At 39.2% G+C, this 22,877-nt stretch overlaps 1 protein-coding gene across 1 annotated transcript in view; it reads right to left on the bottom strand.

Annotated features, from left to right (window-relative positions):
- The window catches only part of LOC127644715 (partitioning defective 3 homolog), a 122,726-nt gene that overhangs the window by 31,829 nt on the left and 68,020 nt on the right, over positions 1-22,877 (bottom strand). The window contains 7 exon segments of the mRNA XM_052128042.1: positions 6,344-6,574; positions 11,772-11,879; positions 15,096-15,315; positions 15,704-15,934; positions 16,772-16,813; positions 18,899-19,035; positions 19,275-19,455. Coding sequence (XP_051984002.1) covers positions 6,344-6,574; positions 11,772-11,879; positions 15,096-15,315; positions 15,704-15,934; positions 16,772-16,813; positions 18,899-19,035; positions 19,275-19,455 — 1,150 coding nt within the window.

The raw sequence follows: 22,877 nt of genomic DNA on the forward strand, positions 1-22,877 counted from the left end.
GAGGCGTTGGAAACATGTCACTTAAAACTAAATAACGATTTAGCAAGAAACATTGACTAACTTAAGTGGACGTAAGTTGATGCAAGTATGTTTTCTAAATTAAAAATAATCCTATCCCATATTAATATGCAGAGACAACTATAAAAAGGCCAGTCCTAAGAACTATAAAAACATTGCTCAGTGTGTTTGAGCTCCTTACACAGCAAAATGTCTTAAACCAATGGCACAAGTTTGGGGTGGGACTATCTGTTTGTCCAACCAATTAAAGACAGAGGATGGTTCAGGAAATCCATTAAGTGATGCTAGAGGTGTAGAAATGATACACTTTCCCTTTAAAGGGGAAAAATAAAATGCTACAAAAGTGTAGAACATGTCCACTTTAATACAAATCAATCTGCTATCCACCCTTTCAGTTCACAGAAGTTGCCTCTCCCTACAGTGGCACATCTAAATTCAGCTACTGCTCATTCCCCTCCTCTTTACTTGTTTATTTCTTTTAATTAGCATTGGTGTCACAGTTCCTTTATCCGCATCTAAGCTGTGAGTTTGTTTCTTATGCTTTGTTTTTACTAAATCCCTGTTTTTTTTCTTCCACACAGCATGCCAGGGAATGCTGATAATAAGCTTAAACTTGTGTGTGTGTGTGTGTGCATGCGAGTTCTTGAGGGAATGCTTTGGGATTAGTCAGATGTTTACCCTCTGTGTGTGTCTGGCTGCTTTAATTGGCCTCTGCAATGCTCATTCTTTAAAATTCCCAACAGGGTTCATAGTCAACTCAGCAAGAGTGTGCGCACACGCACACGCACGTGCACACACACCTAAACTAAACTCATTCAGCAGCTCAGTTGTTCAGGAGGAGGGAGGAATGTTGATTACATGGGGGCTCCATCAGTGCAGTAAAAGACCAGGTACATGTACATGGTCCCCATGGTCATCAACTCAGATTAGGCAAGCCAGAACCAGCCAACCCCCAACTTTTAGCCCACATCCCCAAGAGGTCATCCTAAAATATGTAGCCTTTCTTTGTTGCAGCCCTCTAAATTGCGAGAAATCACTCGCATATGCGAGTAAATTTCGCACTATGCGACCAAAAACATCTGTTATTAACCACTGGCAAGTAAATATTAACATTTCACTCTCCAGTGATAGAGTTGTGTAGTGTCGAAGCACAGAGGCTCTTTTACTGAATACAAAGCAGTTGATTAAGAAGCTGTATTCAGCCTCGTCTTTCCCTGCATGCTGTCTCATGAGCACGCAGGAAAAAGCACTTGTCTCATTCCGTTGAACTCTTGAGCATCTCAGGGATCCGCACCGCGGACGTCACAAGAGCAGCTCTCTCGAGCGTGTGTGAAGATGAACCACTTCTCAAGCGCTCTGATGATCACGCTCTATACAAAGGCTTGTGCCAAACTCCCATGAAAATATAAACAAGGTATAAACGTATTAATTTTGTGAAAGCAAAGCACTCCAGTTTTGGCCATGTAATGGCAAATGTCCGTGGTCATTGTGGATTTATTCACGCAGTGTTAATAACATGCAGTGAGACAGAGGAGATGTCCTGTTCTATTTCTGTGGAGATGATCAAATGCAAGAAACAGAATCTCAAAGAATTTAAGTCAGAAATATTTTACTATTGCATACCACAATATAATATAATATAATAGCTATACAGGCTGGCTGGGTTACAACAGAAGCAAAAAACAAAACATTGAAAAAGTCCAATGGATCAAAAGTAAACTGGACAAATAAGATAGATATATTTTAGTTATTTTGTATAGTTATATTTTGATAATTTAAATATTATTTTTATTATTTAAAATTGTATACTTTTATATTTGACTGTCATTCATATGTTTTGAAGACTGAAAAGGAAATCATATACCCTTCTTTTATTATATGACCCAAGCTAAATTGGTATAAATGACTTTGTTGTGTGCATGAAGGACACATAGTGAGTTTGTATGGTAATTAATCATCATATTCGTGAAACACCTAAAACAGACAATTAATCATCATAGTCTTAAAACAGGCAATTAATCACCATAATCACAGTTATTTGTTTGACAATTAATTGTTAGCCAAATTTCACAATCGTTACCCCCAATTTTCATTATTCGGTTCCTACCTTGTGAATTGTTTTGTTAAAAATGTGTACGAAATTTCAAACAGTGACAACAGCTTGTATCATTATTAAAAATATGATTTCATGACATCATATAAATTAATAGAATGTAAAATTTTTACATTTTTAAAAAGCTAAAATGTGATTAAAATAATAAAGCAAAATACATAAAGAAAAATGACAATATACTGTATTGCACCAATATATATGAAGAGGCCCCTCTCTCAGTTTGATTAATTAATTTTTACTCAAAAGTCTGGCGAGTAAAAAAAAACTATTTACTAGCAATGATGATTCTTTCTCCAACATGATCATAGAGAGTTGTTTTGGCTCGCATTTGAAATCACTTCTGATGTAATCAATCGCTGCACCTTACATGAAAACACACTAAGAAAAGTGACACTGAATAGTAAGAATTTGCTAAAACTCAATGTATCTAACATACTAAATCAAACATTTTAGTATTCTAGAAGATGCTATCAATAAAAATATATTCTCTATGGAGAAAATATGATTTTAACCTCTGGAACCAGCAACACCAGCGCAAGGGAATTAATATTCATGAGCTCAGTCGTTTCTAAAGTATATAGTGACATCAAAATGCGCCCATTTTGGTCCACTCTAAAATTTCCCAATGGCTCTAATGTGCACAGGAAGAGCTCAGATAGCTCTGCTCAAAATGACACATGAAAAAAACGTGTAATCAGTGTGTGTGTGTGTGTGTGTGTGTGTGTGTGTGTGTGTGTGTGTGTGTACGTTCTCATTCTCTCATTCTCAAATCTATAGAAGTCAATTTAATAAAACTTTAGAGAATCAAAGCTCAAAAGGGAGGGGTCGGTAGTGGAAGCGCATAAGAGAGATTTAATTTAATTCATTTAAACGGCACGTCTTAGATGTACACACTCACATAGGCATACAGTTTGAAGAAAAAAAAAACACACAAACAAACATCACATACACACAGATTATACAGATTACCAATTTAAGAATCACGAATATACACACTCATTTTAAATGTAAAATGTATGCTGATATCAGAGACAGAGAAGAGAGAGAGAGAGAGAGAGAGAGAGAGAGAGAGAGAGTCCATTCCATTTGATATATATAGATATACTTTATATCAACTTTAATAACAATAGGTATATTGTTATTAAAGTTTTTATTTTATTAATTACCTGGCACCTTATATTAATTCTATTTTTATTGATATTTGTTACCGTTTTATTATTATTATTATTATTATTTGTCTTGTCAGTATCTGTTTTGTGTATTACTGCTTTGGCAATATTATATGTAAACACAATCATGCCAATAAAGTACAATTGAGTGAGAGAGAGAAAACCCTTCAATATTCACATACGTTTCCGTAAGACTTCTCTTAATATCATAATTACACCTCAACTGGACTTGTAAGACTTGTATTTTAGCTATTTGGCAACATTACTGAAAAAAAACTGCAAAGCTTTTTGGCTGCATTGCAGACAATTGGAAACTTAAAGATCACGATATGTATGCAATACCCTACAAATGCTTGTTTAACACACATACACAACATTGCCCTTTAATTCCCATTAACACACACCCAACCATGCATGCATTGTGCCCCGTTAAAGATCCACTTCCATGCCCAGATTTCTGAGGATAATTCCCACAGTTCCATTCCATGTATCTCACAGTGAAATGACACCCACTTCCTGTTCCCTAAGGGTTCTTAGAGGAAGTGGCCTTCCTGTTTTTCTCTGCCTGTGTTTGTATTAGTCTCAAGAAAAGGTGCAAAACATTCTCACAAATTGGATTATATGAAACTCCTTGAGACTGCTTTCAACACTATATACAGCTTAAGGAATTACATTCTCAGACAGAATGCTGCAGTCAAAAATATTTTAAGAACATTTCCGGCTTCAATACAAGTTAAAGCTGTGTGTAATTTCTGCGCCACTTGAGTAATCGAATGGAAGGACAAAAATAAACATTGCTTTCAAACAGCTTTCCAAATATGCTCCCATCTGCTGTTGATAGAACAAATGGGTAGTTCCTCCCCCAACTCTTGCGATTGGTTAATTTAGTTGTCTCAGCATTGACGGGCCAGTGTTAACAGTTGCTGAGAGAATGAACCTAATGGCAAACTTGGATATTCTGGATTTAATACAAATTAAGCACAATCGACAGCAGTTGGGGCATAATATTGATTACCGCAAAAAATTTATTTTGACTTGCCCCTCCATTTCTTTAAAAAAAGCAAAAATTTAGGTGACAGTGAGACACTTACAATGGAAGTGAATGTGGCCAATTTTGGAACATTCAAATATTCACTTTCTCAAAAATATTGTCACAAGACGTAAACAACATGCATGATTAACATCATTTTAGTGTGATAAAATCACTAACTAACCTTTTCTGTGAAATGTAATTTACAGCTCAAATAATGCATTAGTTATAACAGTAGTTAACGTAAGTGCTTTTATAAAATTATTAACATTTCTGCCTTAAAAATGGCCACATTCACTTTCATTGTAAGTGTTTCACTATAACCTAAATTGTTTCTTTTTTAATGAAAAGGAGGGATGAGTCTAAATACATTTTTAAATAATTAAATCATTAAAAAAGTTTAAATCAACAAAATTTTTTGCGCTGAAATACTAAATACTAAATCAGGGTTAAAGTAAGGCATTTACAATGCAAAAGGTGCCACAGTTCAGAGAGTTTAAAGACTTGCCAAAGCACTTACATAAATTATTCAGAAAAAGCATGTATTTGACTTGTAAAGTTGCAGAGTTCCCACTCTTTTCAAGACACAATTTTCCAGGACATTCGATATGCCCAACACGTGTAATATTTAAGCAAAAACACATGCGTCCATGTTTTTTCCCTTCCCCTTTCTCCCCAATTTGAAATACCCAATTCCAATGCGCTCCAAGTTCTCGTGGTGGCGTAGTGACTCACCTCAATCCTCGTGGTGGAGGACGAATTCCTCCGCGTCTGAAAAGTCAATCCGTGTATTTTATGACGTGGCTTGTTGAGTGCGCTATAGCGGAGAAGAAGCGTGTGTGGAGGCCCACGCTATTCTCCGTGGTATACACACACAGAACTCTCCACGCGCCCCACCGAGAACCACACATTATAGCGACCACAAGGTGGTTAACCCATGTGACTCTATCCTCCCTAGCAACCAGGCCAATTTGGATGCTTAGGAGACCTGGCTGGAGTCACTCAGTATGCCCTGGATTCGAACTCGAGACTCCAGGGGTGGTAGACACGTGTCTATTTAAATGTATCTTATTTTGCCATTTCTGTATGCTTTTGAAGGTAGTTTCTCACCTCTAGATAAGCAGTTCACTACATGGCTCAGTGTGAATATTCATCACCATAAAAGATTTATTTTTTTGTCCAAATATGTCATATTCCATGTCATTCTGCATTTTATAGCTTATGTTCTATATCAATGCTTAAACTATTTAATTGGAGCAAAGCAGAGATGACAGCAGATGAGCAGAGAAATTATATGACAGGGATTTATTGATGACAGTTAACTGTTGACGTTGTGTCAAAATGCACAGCAACCTGCTTTGACAAAACAAAAATAATTTGTGTATTTGACTCCTATTCCGAGTCCCGATGATTACCATGTTTTTTTACATGTAACAAAAATCTCGTTAGCAACAGATTTAATATACTAAACCTTTTCAAGGACAAATAACTATTTTCCAGGACATTTAGGTATGTTTTACATTTTCCATGTCTGGAAAACTGCATTGTAAAATTCCAGATTTTCCAGGATGCATGGGAACCCTGAGTTGTCTAAATTGCTATATTTGCAGTGGGACTACTATTCTAAATGGGTGAACTTCAATCTTCTAACTTCTCTTATTTGACACTGACCTAATTCCCCTGGGTGAAATGACAGTATTTAAACCATTTTCCAAAGCTACGATAATGTTTCTTCCAGTCAAAAAACTAAAGCAGTATATAAATGGACTAAAAAAATCTATGACTTTATAAGAGCTGGCTCTCTAGAGAAGATCTAAGTCCACCTGAGGGTGATATGTTCCTCCTGTCTTGTTGAATTATTCAATCAAAAGCAAAATAATTTCAAATACTGTCAGATCTGCTTATCCTGTTTGGTTTCATAAGGCCTTTTATTCGAAAAGCCTGAAGGAGCAAGTGCACACATGCTTATTCGTCAAACACAAGTTTAAAAATCAGAGTGATTAAAGTCAATACCTGTCTGATGTAGAGGGGTGCCCATTTCGGCCATTCTGTTTTTGTGTAAATGGCGAGTCTGGAGGAGTGTAGATCCGATGGTACCCGCCACGTTCCAGCGAGGTGATGCCGGCGTACAGTGGCTCCTCGGCAGGAAGCGAGGTCAGAGTGGACCGGCTGAAGTCCTGTATTTCAGCGTAATCTCTTTCTCTGGCTTGACGCTGACGAATTTCCAGCGTTTTAGCCTGAATTCTACACAAACAAAAAATTAAGAACAAGAAATAACTGACCTGACAGGATGAAACACTTCTGAATGAGGGCATCTCTTAATCTGACACTGAAAACAGGACTTATTCCAGAAAGAAGTTCAGTTTGGTTGTGCTGTTACTAACATGCTATTAATATGTAATTACAATGTAAATACTACATAAGTCACAATACAAGTTATTTAGCCAGCAATAAAGACTGCTGCCTTTACGACAGGACTAAATGCCTCAATATACTTCCTACAAAATCAAAGAATGAATGGGTGTGATGTAATTTAGAACAAAATCTGGCCAAAAAGGAGGAGCTTTTGCATTCATTTCGGAGGTTCGTAACATCTGCTGTGGTGAACTTTTAGGAAAAATTCTTATCGGCTGCTAAACACCTTCTTACTGCCATTGGTCCACATCATCGGTAGGTGTGACCTGAAGCTCCTCTTACCTGGAGGTTGATGGCTAATTTTGTTTATGTTGTTCAGTGAGTCAAAATCGGTCAACATGAACATGTCAGCATGTAGAATTATTAGTGAGCTGTTGTAAATGTACCTATATCTGTACGATCGTTTGCTCTACTAAAGGAATCAAATCTTCTCAAATACTCTCAAGTGCCCATTCACTCATGTGCCATCCGTAAACTGTAACCGTAATCTGTCTAAAGTTAGATATGCCTCTATCATCATTGAATTTTTGTTCTGCACATACAAATTTTATATACTCATCTTTGCAATGGTATCAGTGTCATAATAAATTACAATAACAGAGTGTAACCAGTGCATATTATGGCCACGTGTAGCATGTTAGCGCATTAGTGTCATGAATTCTTAATGTAAACAACCTTCTTTTACTGACCTCATGTGAATTCTACTGAGGCATAAAGTCATTGATAACACATTTTTAAGGTTTTACATGTAGCATCCTCATATTTAAATGTTCTTCTAAATGACTCCCACAGTGGTGTGGCAGGTGTATGAATGTTCAGAAACAGTATACCATTACTCGGCTGTTTAGAACTTCTTTTTACTCCTGAATGATGAATGAAGAAGAACATTTACGGAAGTATATTGAGGTCTTAATAGACTCACTCAAACACCTTTACAACCCCAAACAACAACAAAAAGAGTGTGAGCGAGAGAAAGAGATTGAATGAGAGGGGATTGCTCAGCAGGGTCTCACAGGACAGAAGAAAAAAAACTGAGGGGTTCACATGACATTATTAATAAAACAAAATTATCACAAACACCTGCAGGCAAACACACATGCTCAACTGAAAAGGGCAAAACACATTAGGCTTTTTACTAAAGCAGGATGAAGATAATTCAAACACAAAATATGAAAACATAATAATGGTTTTACAACACACAGACACAACATATGCAAGTGAAGTCAGAAGTTTACATACACTTTAGTTGAAGTCATTAAAACAAATTTTTAACCACTCCACAGGATTAATATTAGCAAACTACAGTTTTGCAAGTCATTTAGGACATCTACTTTGTGCATGACATGAGTAATTATTCCAACAATTGTTAACAGACAGATTGTTTCACTTTTAATTGACCATATCGCCATTCCAGTGGGTCAGAAGTTTACATACACTAAGTTAACTGTGCCTTTAAGCAGCTTGGAAAATTCAAGAAAATGATATCAAGCATTTATCCAATTAGCTTCTGATAGGAGGTGTACTGAACTGGAGGTGTACCTGTGGATGTATTTTAAGGCCTACCTTCGAACTCCGAGCCTCTTTGCATGACATCATGGGAAAATCAAAAGAAATCAGCCAAGACCTCAGAAACAAAATGGTGGACCTCCGCAAGTCAGGTTCATCCTTGGGAGCAAATTCCAAATACCTGAAGGTTCTACTTTCATCTGTACAAACAATAGTACACAAGTATAAAAACTATGGGTCCACGCAGCCATCATACCGCTCAGGAAGGAGACAAATTCTCTTGTGAAGATGCTGGAGGAAACAGGTGGACAAGTATCTATATCCACAGTAAAACGAGACCTATATTGACATAACCTGAAAGGCTGCTCAGCAAGGAAGAAGCCACTGCTCCAAAACCGCCATAAAGTAGACTCCGCCTTCAGAGCAGGCGATAAGGCAGCCCTAAGAACAGCTAGGGCCAAACTGCCACGGGCAATCAGAGAGGCAAAGCGCGCACACGCCCAGAGAATCCACAGTCACTTCCAGGACAGCGGAGACACGCGGCGCATGTGGCAGGGCATCCAGGCCATCACCAACTACAGGACAACATCAGTTGCCTGTGACAAAGATGCCTCCCTTCCAGATGCGCTGAACGACTTCTACGCCGGGTTTGAAGTGCAGAACGACGTGATGGCGAGGAAGTCCACCCTCCTCCCAACGACCAGGTGCTCTGTCTTACCACGGCAGATGTGAGGAAAACTCTCACGTAGAGTCAACCCACGGAAGGCTGCTGGACCAGACAACATTCCTGGCAGAGTGCTCAGAGGATGTGCAGACCAGCTAGCAGATGTTCTTACAGACATCTTCAACATCTCTCTGAGCAGCGCGTTGTTCCAACGTGCTTCAAGGCCACCACCATCATCCCCATGCCAAAGAAGTCTCCAGTGTCCTGCCTCAACGACTACCGTCCCGTCGCGACTTACACCCATCATCATGAAGTGCTTCGAGAGGCTCGTCATGAGGCAGATTAAGACCCAGCTGCCCCCTCACTAGACCCACTGCAGTTTGCGTGATCGTTCAAACCGCTCAACGGACGATGCCATCACCACAACCCTCCATCTGGCCCTCACCCACCTAGACAATAAGGACTCATACGCTCGAATGCTGTTCATAGATTTCAGCTCAGCACTCAACACAATCATTCCCCAGCACCTGATTGGAAAGCTGAACCTGCTGGGCCTGGACACCTCCCTCTGCAACTGGATCCTGGACTTCCTGACTGGGAGACCTCAGTCAGTCCGGATCGGGAACAGCATCTCCACCACCACCACACTGAGCACTGGGGCCCCCAGGGCTGTGTGCTCAGTCCACTGCTGTTCACTCTGCTGACTCACGACTGTGCAGCAATGCACAGCTCAAATCACATCATCAAGTTCGCCGATGACACGACCGTGGTGGGTCTCATCAGCAAGAACAATGAGTCAGCATACAGAGAGGAGGTGCAGCGGCTGACTAACTGGTGTAGAGCCAACAACCTGTCCCTGAATGTCGACAAAACAAAAGAGATGGTTGTTGACTTTAGGAGAGCACAAGGTGAACACACTCCGCTGAACATCGACGGCTCCTCTGTGGAGATCGTCAAGAGCACCAAATTCCTTGGTGTTCACCTGGCGGAGAACCTCACCTGGTCCCTCAACACCAGCTCTATCACCAAGAAAGCCCAGCAGCGTCTCTACTTTCTTCGAAGGCTGAGGAAAGCACATCTCCCAACCCCCATCCTCACTACATTCTATAGAGGGACTATTGAGAGCATCCTGAGCAGCTGCATCACTGCCTGGTTTGGGACTTGCACCGCTTCGGACCGCAAAGCCCTGCAGAGGATAGTGAGGACAGCTGAGAAGATCATTGGGGTCTCTCTTCCCTCCATCAAAGACATTTACAAAAAACACTGTATCCACAAAGCAACCAGCATTGTGGACTGACCCCACACACCCCTCACACAAACTCTTTACCCTCCTCCCGCCTGGCAAGAGGTACCGAAGCATTCGGGCCCTCACGGCCAGACTGTGTAACAGCTTCTTCCCCAAGCCATCAGACTTCTCAATACTCAGAGACTGGTTTGACACACACGTGTCCTGAGTTGCACTTTAATAACTGTCACTTTATAACTGTCTGCTACCTCAATAACTGCTATGTGCATAGAACATTATCTCATAGTATGTTATGTTTACATTTTTAGAAACTGTCATCTTTTTGCACTACTGTGTACTGGTCGGCGCTTGCACTGTCTATTGTCCTGTTCATTGTCAGTAATTTGTTGTACTGTCCTGTACTTTTTGCACATGTTTGCACGTGCACTTTATATAGGTATATATAGGTAGTTTATATAGGTATTTTATTTCGTTGTGTTGTCTCATGTGGTCCTATGTTGGTCCTTTGTTGTTTTTATGTAGCACCATGGTCCTGGAGGAACGTTGTCTCGTTTTGCTGTGTACTGTACTAACTGTATATGGTTGAAACGACAATAAAAACCACTTGACTTGAAGTAGCCAGACTACAGTTTGCAAGTGCACATGGGGACAAAGATCTTATTATTTGGAGGAATGTCCTCTGGTCTGATGAAACAAAAATGTAACTGTTTGGCCATAATGACCATTGTTATGTTTGGAAGAAAAAAGGTGAGGCTGTCAAGCCAAAGAACACCATCCCAACCGTGAAGCATGGGGTAGCAACATCATATTATGGGGGTGCTTTGCTGAGGGAAGGACTGGTGCACCTCAGAAAATAGATAGCATCATGAGGAAGGAAAATGATGTGTATATATTGAAGCAAAACCTCAAGACATCAAGTCATTAAAGTTCGGTCACAAATGAGTCTTTCAAATGGACAATGACCACAAGCATACCTCCAAAGTTGTGGCAAAATGGCTTAAGGACAACAAAGTCAAGGTTTTGAAGTTCCCATCACAAAGCCCTGACATCAATCTTAAAAGATTGTGGGCAGAACTGAAAAAGCATGTACAAGCAAGGAGGCCTACAAACCTGACTCAGTTGCACCAGTTCTGTCTGGAGGAATGGGCCAAAATTCCAGCAACTTGTTGTGAGAAGCTCGTGGAAGGCTTTCCAAAAGGTTTGACACAAGTTAAACAATTTACAGGCAATTCTACCAAATAAAACAAAGTGTATGTAAACTTCTGACACACTGGGAATGTGATGAAAGAAAGAAAAGCTGAAATAAATAATTTTCTCTACTATTATTTCACATTCTTAAAATAAAGTAGTGATCCTAACTGAATTAATACAGGGAATGTTTTCTACGATTAAATGTCAGGAATTGTGAAAAACTGTTTAAATGTATTTGGCTGAGGTGTATGTAAACTTCAGACTTCAACTGTAAACAAAAGTGCTCAAACAATCACTGAGGAAGACGGTTTGAGGAAGTGGGTAAGGTTCTGCATGATGGCAGGTAGGGCATCAGGAAATACCTCTGATTAGAGAGTAATGATGGTGTAGATTAGCTCTGACTGCGTGTGTGTGTGTACCTCTCTTGTTCTTGTCTCATTCGGCCTGTCTCCTCCTCAGATGCCTGCGTTTCCTCCGCCTTCCACTTTCCACCATCCAAACGCTCATCTTTACGGTACTTCCCGAACCTTAAAGACACACATTCACAAAAATATATCATGTCAGGCCAGTATTACAGATTTATGGTGTGTAACCTTACTGTACCTTAAGTTAAAAGAATAGTTCACCCAAAAACTAAAATGTCCTCATCACGCCAAAAGTGCTAGTGTGAAAGCACCCTAAAACTATGACCAAATAAAAAAACTGGGAAAAAATGAACACTGGTGACACTGCTGCAGGACTTTGTGTTGATGTCATGATAATCATCATGGCACAGGGTGACAATGGCTACATTATTTAACCCTGCAATTGACTTTCTTCTGCAGAACACAAATGAAGATTTTTAGAAGAATATCTCTGCTCTGTAGGCCCTTACAATGCAAATGAATAGTGACCAAAACTTTGAAAGCTACAAAATAAAAGTATCCCAAATGACTCCAGTGTTTTAATCCATGTCTTCTCAAGTGATCAGATCTATTTAGGGTGAGAACAGACCAATGCATTCAGTTTATGCTGCCTTTATGTGCTTTTTGGTGCTTCAAAGATCTTGCAATCATTCACTTGCATTGTTTGGACCTACAGAGTTGAAATATTCTTCAACAAATCTAAGCTCTTCAGAAGAAAGAAAGTCATACACATCTCTGATAGATTAAAGGTGAGTAAATTATGAGAGAAATGTAATTTTTGGGTTAACTATTCATTTAAATTCAGCAAACTTTTGACTGAACTGTTTCAACAACTTAAACACTTAAACTTATATGTTCTTTTTTAGGGTTATTTTGTAAGTTAGTTTGAGAGTGCCGACTAGCCAGACAGTGAAACTGACTCAACCAATTGTGTGAGATTGGGGAGGGACTATCTCTTTGTCCAACCAATGGATGAGATTGATCACTACTTTGAAGTTCCGCAAGACAAACAGTGCCATATGTAAAATAAAGATTCTTATCAGTCCGCAGGCATAGATTGAAGGGTGTGTGCGAAGGTTGAAAGATGTGTGTATGAACTTTGAAAGGTGTGTCAAAGTGAATCAACCTCTATGAGGGTTTGGATTATTAATATGTAGAGGGCTCATTAATATGTAGCAGGTAGCTTTTTGGTTCAGTGAGGCAGATGACAGCCTTTAAAACACTCCAATGCTTCAGAAGTCATCTAAAACATTCAACGTTCGCAAAAATATTGATCTATTGCTGACAGATTCAAAAATCTTAAAACAAGCAGCCATCTCTATCCCTCTCTTCTCCAGACTTCGCACATCCATCTCATAAATTTATCGGAAACTCAAACTTTTCCATAGTGGTAAAGAGAAGTTAATTTCTTAAGGCCTTTTCACACTGGAGGCTACGTGATTATGCAAAGCAAATGGCAGACAAATGGCCCTTTTACATACTGTAGAAAGCAGGCAAAAAATTTTTTTTACCATGATTAACATTTTTAATGGAAACAATGGATACTCATGAAGCCATTCACACCTGAAGCGAATATTCACATGCCGACAAAGCGAGGCTTTTATTACAGCGAGTATGTCAATTTGCCATAGATTGAAGTGATGAAGATTAAGATTCAACTTTATTGTCATACAGGTACAGAGCCAATGAAATGCAGTTGTTTTCGCATATCCCAACTAAGCTGGGGTCAGATCGCAGGGTCAGCCATGAAACAGCACCCCTGGAGCAGATAGGGTCAAGGGCCTTGCTCAAGGGCCCAACAGTGGTATCTTGGCAGTGCTGGGGCTTGAACCCCCGACCTTTCGGTCAGTAACCCAGAGCCTTAACCGCTGAGCCACCACTGGCCCCTTGACCAGTAAAATATTAGCTTTAGATCACGTGTCAGGAGATGCTGCAGTTATTAAAACCAGCAGAACAGGTGGCACTGCAGCACAGAAAGCTGCTTTGACAACCGACTTAATTCATGGAAGGAACTCAAGGAAGCAATCCTAAACCAGCATTGAGGACGTACATTTTATTTGCGTCAAATGCTTTAAAAACTAAAAAAAAAAAATTCTTGAATGGGTTTTTTGAACATGTAAATAAAATTGCTACAACACTGCTGTATTCATGCTAGCGCCATCTTTGTGTTTTTAGATCATTCTGCAGAAAAAACATTGATAAAATATCTATCCAAGAACAATCAGTGTACAAAGAACTCCAGACTTCATGAGTTGTGGAAAATCGGATATGATCTAGGAGATTTAAGCAGCTTTACACTGTTTGTGCCATTGAAGAGATGGAAGGTCTATCCCTCACAGCATCATTGTCATTGCCACTAAAAAGATGGCACAAGCCTGAATAAGGTCTATAGTATAGACTCTTTTCCCTTTCAAAAAACCTCTCTGATCATACATGGATTGTCTTCAAAATGTATTCCATACTGTTGCATTTTTTGCCTTTGTATTTAATCTGACTTGAGTTATCTTATATCTCTAATGTAATGTACTGTATAATGTGGCATCTTTTGTTTTGGTGAAAATATTTTTTTTTTCTCCTTCAAATACTAATAATATTAATACTTTTGCTGTGACCTGCCGTGCATTCTGTATACATTTATTTATATAAAAAATGCATTTTTAGACCAAAAACCTGGTGGTATCCCCACAAAACTCTAAAATCGTTATTGCTGTGCTATCATGTAGGCCAACAGTCATTGACATCAGTTAAGTTTTAAAGTATCTAATAATGAGTCCGACTGAAGATGGGTTTTGTTGGTTAGGGTTTTGTTTTATTGTGTACATTATATAAACTCATAGCGTTTAAATGTCATCATGCATAATTCGTAACATGCAGAAATTCGAAACAGACTAATGCTCACTGTTGATATGACTTTGCTAGGCTTATATAACTACAGCTACTCTTGGCAAAAAACTATATGAAACTGCGCATAATTGAAAAAGAATTACATTTAAAATCGACATAGTCTTCAACTTTGTCCACCATTCTGGATAAAAAAAAAATGGTATGCAATTTATCACAATGCATTCTGGAATTGGAAGGACACCTGCCTTCAATTTTGGGCAAAATGAAAAACTTGACATTATTTGCTGCCTAATGTTTGAAACAGGTTTTGTGTCAGACGTGCACTTAATGTGCTTAAAAATGTTGTCTAAGTGGGCAGCTCACAGAAAATCGAATGTGTTTTGACGTAATTAAGGACGTTATGAATAAGTGTTCTCTTCTTGGCTCATCTGTGCTATCATCATCATTAAAAAGACTCTTTTATCTGCAATGCAATTCAAATGCGCTTTTAATTACCTGAACATCTCTCCGAGGCCCTTGAGCATTCCTTTCTTTGTTTTACTCTTTTCTTTCTCAGGCTTCTTTTTGTCCTTTCCTGCTTTTTCTTTCTTCTTGTTGTTTTGAGGCTGGTTGCCATTGACCAGCTGTTGCTCGGTGATGGGAAGTGGAGTTAAGTCAGCTACCGTGGAAACAGAATCCCGCCCTGACCGAGAGCTTCCCTCAGTGTCCTCCTCCACTAAAGGGAAAAGAGGGACACAAAAAATGTATATCAACTAAATTACCTGGACATCTTCAACCCCAAATCAATACAAATAAATATGAAATAATATTTTGCATAAAGAAAATGAAGCCTAGGATTTTTGTATTTTGGAAAAACTCGATACTTCACAAAAATGGTTGCAAGAATGCCAAGAGAGTGCAGAGCTGTAATATAGGGAAAGGATTGCTGCTTTGAAGCTAAATATATATAATGTTTATGATTTAAAAAATATTTGTCACTACATAATTCCATTTGTGTCATTTCATAGTTTTGATGAGTTTAAGATTATTCTAAAATGAGAAAAACACCAATAATAAAGAATGAGGGTGTCCAAACTGACTAAACCAAACAAAAGCAGCCGTACATGTTTCCATGCCCTCCTCTTCATCCTCATTTGCTGCTGGCCTGTCGTACGACTTGTCAATTGCAGCTCGGAAGCTCTCGTTGCACCCCCGCCCCCTTATGATGTGTGGGCGTGGCCGGTGGAAAGAGAGGTCACCGTCAAGCGTTACTTCAGCAACGGCAGTCTGTAAACTCTCCAGAGAGCTGGACTTCTTTAGGCCGAGAGAAGGGCCCACATCATGTGAGGAAGAGCCTGAGGAAGAGTCCTCTAGTTAAATCAAAAATCACCATCAACCAGTTATTCATGCATTCTGCACAACAATCTCAACCCTAACCCAAGCAGCCACATTCATCTGAACAGTGTGTGGAGCGTGTGTAAGTTTAAGTAGTCAAGCATGGGAGCGAGAGAAGACATGTGTATGTGATGAAGATAAATGAGTGAAAATGGAGCAGAGGAAATATTGCATGCCTTTATCTTCATCAAGCTGCACTGCCTTAGTGAAGTGTGTCAGACCTCCCCGTTAGCTATTTTAGCACACAAACCAGTCATATATTTTTGCAACATTACAATCAGTAATGTCAGTTCATAGTTACACAATATGCTGATTAATCAAATCGGTCACAATTAATCGCATATATCAATGTCAATCAGTCTGAGGTGGACTTAGAGGGCCGCTCACAAAGCACACATTCTTGCGAAAAGTCTGCACAATTTTTTTAACTATTGGTTATACAATAATGCCTTTCTATACCCAAAATATTTGCCTTTTGGTGAGTCGAAATCAATGTTTGTGGTAATCAACATTATGCCACAAGTGCTGTTGACTGAGCTCAACTTGTATTGAACCCTGAATATGTCTTTAAATATTTATAGAAAATCACACAAAACAGGGCAGTTTTGAGATCACCAAATGCTCTTTGACTCATTAAGCTTTTGCCTAAGAGTAACTGCAACCAGGAAAGAAATTAATGACAACACAGCAAGGAAAAAAAATCTTTATAATTGAAGAAAAACAGCCAGGAATATAATGATCCTGTCGTGTAGAATTTAAGTGAGTTTGGGAATAAGTGCAAAGGGGGTCATGCTTACCTGTGTGGTTCTCAGTGCATTGTGTGAGGTTAATCTCAGCCACTGTGTGACACACACAAACATTCACAGTGTGGTTAGTTTGACCATTCAACATGCAGCAAGCAACCAGGCAAGTATCACCAACAACAAACCAGACAGAAACAATCAGCCAGTGCTCATTAACAAACAGTTTCCATAGCGATTCTTCTCCTTCAGAGTTATGCCTTTTCCACCGATACAGTGCCAAAGCCAGTACCCAATCTGGCCCCGTTCCACATGTTTCCACCAATGAAAGGTGATTGTCGGCCTGCTCCCTTAAACCTGCTGATCTCCAAACAAGAACCACTAACGTCACCACCATTTTCAAGTTTTCAAAACAACAAATAAATCTTGTCTAGAAAACTGCCTTGAAAAATTTGAACTTTGGGAAATTTATTCTAAACAAAATGAAAACTTCGTTGAAAAATGTTGTTATTCTCGTTATATTTCTCCATGCATTGGAAATGCAGGCTGGTTATGAAAGAGGTTAGTAGATCCCTCGGCCGAGCACTGGCTCCGTCACCAGCATTGGCACCATTTCGGTGGAATAAGGATAAAGGAGGAGCATCCAGCAGAACTGGATATGTGCAAACAGTGTTTAGATTAGAAATAACATGCACAAGGTAGACAAATGTAGTGCAGACTTGGTGTTAGAGAGAGTCATGAATGCTGATGTTCAGAATGAGACACTTCTGAGAAGTGACGTTACAAAGAGATGAAAACAACTTCAGATATTCATTGGATTTCAGACTGCAGTTTCATCTAGTGTAGAGATGTACAAACCAGTGCCTGCAGGCCCGTGATGACCTTTGATTTGTCCCGCCTTGGCGTGTATGACAAAAGGGGAAAATATTTGGCTCTATTTTCTTAGCAGAACTGTTTTAGTTCAGCCACGTTGGAGGGTTTGAGCATGAACTGCCCGTATCAGTTCCTGCCACAGCATCTCAATCGGGTTCAAGTCAGGACTTTGACTAGACCACTCCAAAACATTAATTTAGAGGTGGACTTACTCCTATGATTTGGATCATTGTTTTCTGCATAATCCAGTTGCACTTGAGCTTCAACTCACAGACTGATGACAGGATGTTATCCTTTAGGATTTTCTGGTTGAGAGCAAAATTCATCTCCACACCTTCACACTACCACCACCATGCTTGACTGAAGGTATGATGTTCATTTTGTGTACTCATCCACTTTGTACTCATCAGTCCACAGAACATTCTCCCAAAAGCTTTGAGGATTGTCAAGGTGTGTTTTGGCAGAATCCAGACAAGCCTTAATGTTCTTCTCAATTAGCAGTAGTTTTCACTTCTGCACGCTTCCATGGATGCCATTTTTGGCCAGTGTCTTTTTGATCGTGGAGACATGAAAAGTGATCTTTATTGATGCGAGAGAGGTCTGCAGTTCCTTGGATGTTGTCCTTGTCATTCAAATTCCCCCGATATCGAGGTAAGCACGATTTAATTGCGCATGTGTGCGGCTCTGCGCTATCCTGTCACCGGAGCTTGCAGCCCTGATGAAGGCTGCGCATGGATTGAGCAGAAAGCAACTTCAGGCTTCAGTCTCCTTCAACCATTTGTGTTCAGATTTCAAAAGAAAGGTATTTGATTTCATAACAACATACAGTACATCAATCACTACCTCAGTATGATACTCTATGATAATAAAGCGCAAAAAAAGAGAGAAAATTAAGAAATTAAAGAAATTAAGAGATGAAAAAATACTGTGCACTTTTTCTCCAAATTATACTTGCATCTAAGCACAAACAAGTGCTTAGAGTTATTTCAGTGGAGTACCTTTATTAGTGGTGGGCATGTGTGCCTCATATAAGAGTCCCTGTGTGTCAATGTCAGAAATACTGGAGAAGTTCAGTGAAGTTTTTGTTTATGTATATGTAGTTAAAACTATTTCGAATGTATGAGCGTTTATATGATAAGTGCTCCTAATGTGGTTAAAGTGAACATAATTAAAAATGAATTGGACCCCATTTATACTCGTCATTAACGTTGTCCCATTTCAAAAGAATCACCCAAAAACACATCTTAATACCAGCGGTATCTTAGAGTAACTAGGTCCAAGTACTGTGTTTGGGATTGATCTTTAGATTACCTAGATCCATGCTCTTGGACTTGCGGGTCTTGATGATGTCAAGTTGGCTTGCGTCTCCATACTGCTTAGTGCGTTTCTCAGACACGCTTTGCCTGCCAAAGCCTTCTCTCTGAAACTCATCATTGGCAATGGGAGCACTGAGACAGAGAGAGAGAGAGAGACAGAGAGAGAGAAATTAAATCACAGCACAGCATCCAGCTCTTGGCACCATTCTAATAACCGAGATGCCTTGACAAACAAAGGAAGGCCATGGACTCACTCACTTCAGGAAGATCGTCAGGAGAGTTTGAGAGATTATGCTTAAAATAGAAATGCAGACAATAGGTGCTTCAATAAATACATCGCAATACATTTTAAACTCCAAACTTTCACTAACCTAGCGGGAAGCTCTTGGTCCCAGGGGGGTGGCGGTGGCGTCTCCACAGCGAAACCCATGTCATCATGAGAGCTGGATGAGGATTCAGACAAGTGGGTGGGGAGAACACACGGCCTATCGTCTTCAATTATGACCATGTCATCCTGAGGCATGTTCACCGTTGGCGAGAGCTGATAATGATCTAAGGAAGAAACAGCGAGATAAGAGAAGGAATGGGGGTAATCAGTTTGTTATTTTAAAGTCAGGTAATACTGTTAGTCCCGAAAATGGTGGGATTTCATGATGCGCAGAAGGTAAAAATAAAGAGATGATTATATTATTGATAAGTTATGTAAAAATAACTTAACTCAAGAAAAGCAGGTCAAAGTATCAAGAATAGTAGCAAATCATTTGTGCCATACATACATGTAGTGAGATGTACATAAATGAAAGTGTTGAGTCCACTTTCTCTATCTGACAGACACTCACAGTTCTTCTTCCCACTCTTAACCTAACTTCCAGAGCAACCAATTTAACATGACTTGACACACCATTTTAAAAATGGCCCCTAAAAAAGATGAACAAATTAAAAAAAATAAAATGGATTTCAATATGTTGACTTCTAAAGCCACTATTTGTCTATTCAATGCTTCTGCCATAACAACGTTATGTCTTTGATTTCTCTTAATTTGTTGTTGTTTTTTTTAATCAGCTTAAGTTAATATTTGCAAGTATTTGCAATTAATTTGATGGATCAGCATATCTATTATATTTTTAACCGACTGACAGGCCTTGTAAATTCACATGTAGTCTGGACGCAATTTGCACTGTTGTTTTTCTGTATGTGTTTTCAAAACTGGTGAAACTCTTTTAGCCTTTCTCCCTTAAATGCTGATAGGGAGAAGTGTTTGTGTATGCATGTTAGAGAGAAAAAGCTGGTAGATTGATTTTTCTTTCTAATCTGTTTAGAAAGTTACCACCCGAGACTAAAAAAAGAAAGTCCATGAGAAACCATTTTTTCTGTAAATACTTCAATAAGTGAAACAGTGTGGGATGTAAACTATCACAGAATGGACTCAAGATGTCAATGTGCTGTATAAAACATAACTTATCACAGCGTAATCCAGATCTGATATTTCTGAATAACGACCGCACATTCAGAGATAGTGATATTTCACTGGCCATTGAGGTATTGCAAAATACAGTGGGTACGGAAAGTATTCAGACCCCCCTTAAATTTTTCACTCTTTGTTATATTGCAGCCATTTGCTAAAATCATTTATGTTCATTTTTTTTCCTCATTATTGTACACACAGCACCCCATATTGACAGAAAAACACAGAATTGTTGACATTTTTGCACATTTATTAAAAAAGAAAAACTGAAATATCACATGGTCCTAAGTATTCAGACCATTTGCTGTGACACTCATATATTTAACTCAGGTGCTGTCCATTTCTTCTGATCATCCTTGAGATGGTTCTACACCTTCAATTGAGTCCAGCTGTGTTTGATTATACTGATTGGACTTGATTAGGAAAGCCACACACCTGTCTATATATAAGACCTTACAGCTCACAGTGCATGTCAGAGCAAATGAGAATCATGAGGTCAAAGGAACTGCCTGAAGAGCTCAGAGACAGAATTGTGGCAAGGTTACAAAAAAATTTCTGCTGCCCTTAAGGTTCATAAGAGCACAGTGGCCTCCATAATCCTTAAATGGAAGACGTTTGGGACGACCAGAACTCTTCCTAGAGCTGGCCGTCCGGCCAAAATGAGCTATCGGGGGAGAAGGTGAGAGAGCCTTGGTGAGAGAGGTAAAGAAGAACCCAAAGATCACTGTGGCTGAGCTCCAGAGATGCAGTCGGGAGATGGGAGAAAGTTGTAGTAAGTCAACCATCACTGCAGCCATCCACCAGTCGGGGCTTTATGGCAGAGTGGCCCGACGGAAGCCTCTCCTCAGTGCAAGACACATGAAAGCCTGCATGGAGTTTGCTAAAAAACACCTGAAGGACTCCAAGATGGTGATAAATAAGATTCTCTGGTCTGATGAGACCAAGATAGAACTTTTTGGCCTTAATTCTAAGCGGTATGTGTGGAGAAAACCAGGCACTGCTCATCACCTGTCCAATACAGTCTCAACAGTGAAGCAATGGTGGTGGCAGCATCATGCTGTGGGGGTGTTTTTCAGCTGCAGGGACAGGACGACTGGTTGCAATCGAGGGAAAGATGAATGCGGCCAAGTACAGGGATATCCTGGACGAAAACCTTCTCCAGAGTGCTCTGGACCTCAGACTGGGCCGAAGGTTCACCTTCCAACAAGACAATGACCCTAAGCACACCGCTAAAATAACGAAGGAGTGGCTTCACAACAACTCCGTGACTGTTCTTGAATGACCCAGCCAGAGCCCTGACTTAAACCCAATTGAGCATCGCTGGAGAGACCTGAAAATGGCTGTCCACCAACGTTTACCATCCAACCTGACAGAACTGGAGAGGATCTGCAAGGAGGAATGGCAGAGGATACCCAAATCCAGATGTGAAAAACTTGTTGCATCTTTCCCAAAAAGACTCGTGGCTGTATTAGATCAAAAGGGTGCTTCTACTAAATACTGAACAAAGGGTCTGAATACTTAGGACCATGTGATATTTGAGTTTTTCTTTTTTAATAAATGTGCAAAAATGTCAACAATTCTGTGTTTTTCTGTCAATATGGGGTGCTGTGTGTACAATAATGAGGAAAAAAAATGAACTTAAATGATTTTAGCAAATGGCTGCAATATAACAATGAGTGAAAAATTTAAGGGGGTCTGAATACTTTCCGTACCCACTGTATATTTGCTACTAATCGTTTCACTCTGCGATCTCTAGAAGTAAGCTAATAAAATAATTTCAATCAATATTTCATGTCCATTTATTTATTTGGAAAGCAGTAATATAATAAGCTGGATAATGAGCAGTCAAATGGTCATTTTCACAATATAAACACCAAAATTATTTGAATGCAATCCGGAGGTGGAATTCAGCAGTTTCTGGAGAATCCCCCATCTATTTCTTCTCACATAATAATACAATTTAAACTTAAAACAGTATTTTATTTCCATTTAATTATTTATTTGGTAAGTAGCCATTCATATTTAGTGTAAAAAGTGGGACCAATCTATAAAGTCAGCTGGTCTGACTGACTTAAAAATTGGCATTCATTCACTTACATTATAAGTGCCCCACTGTAACCTCAATTTTTGCTTTATTCTTTTTTTAAAAGAGGAAGAATGATTTGAAATACATTTGTTGTTTTGTGGTAGTCAATGTTATGCCAGAGATGCTATCGATTGAGCTTAACTTGCATTGAACCCAGAACATTCATTTAATGGAATCAAACAACTTCTACACAACTATTCTTTATACTCTATTATAATATTTTTAATGAAAACATTTGTGTAAAATACACAGCGTGTGTGTGAATGGGTGATTGGGACACAGTGTAAAGCGCTTTGGTAACCTCTAAGGTCAGAAAAAGTGCTATATAAGTGCAGCCCATTTACCATTTTCACAATTAAATTTAATAAGAACATAAAAAAAAATGACAGAAATCATATAACAGAATCCCAGAAAAATGTATTC

This window comes from Xyrauchen texanus, chromosome 6 (genome assembly GCF_025860055.1).
Source record: "Xyrauchen texanus isolate HMW12.3.18 chromosome 6, RBS_HiC_50CHRs, whole genome shotgun sequence".
NCBI classification, from domain to species: domain Eukaryota; kingdom Metazoa; phylum Chordata; class Actinopteri; order Cypriniformes; family Catostomidae; genus Xyrauchen; species Xyrauchen texanus.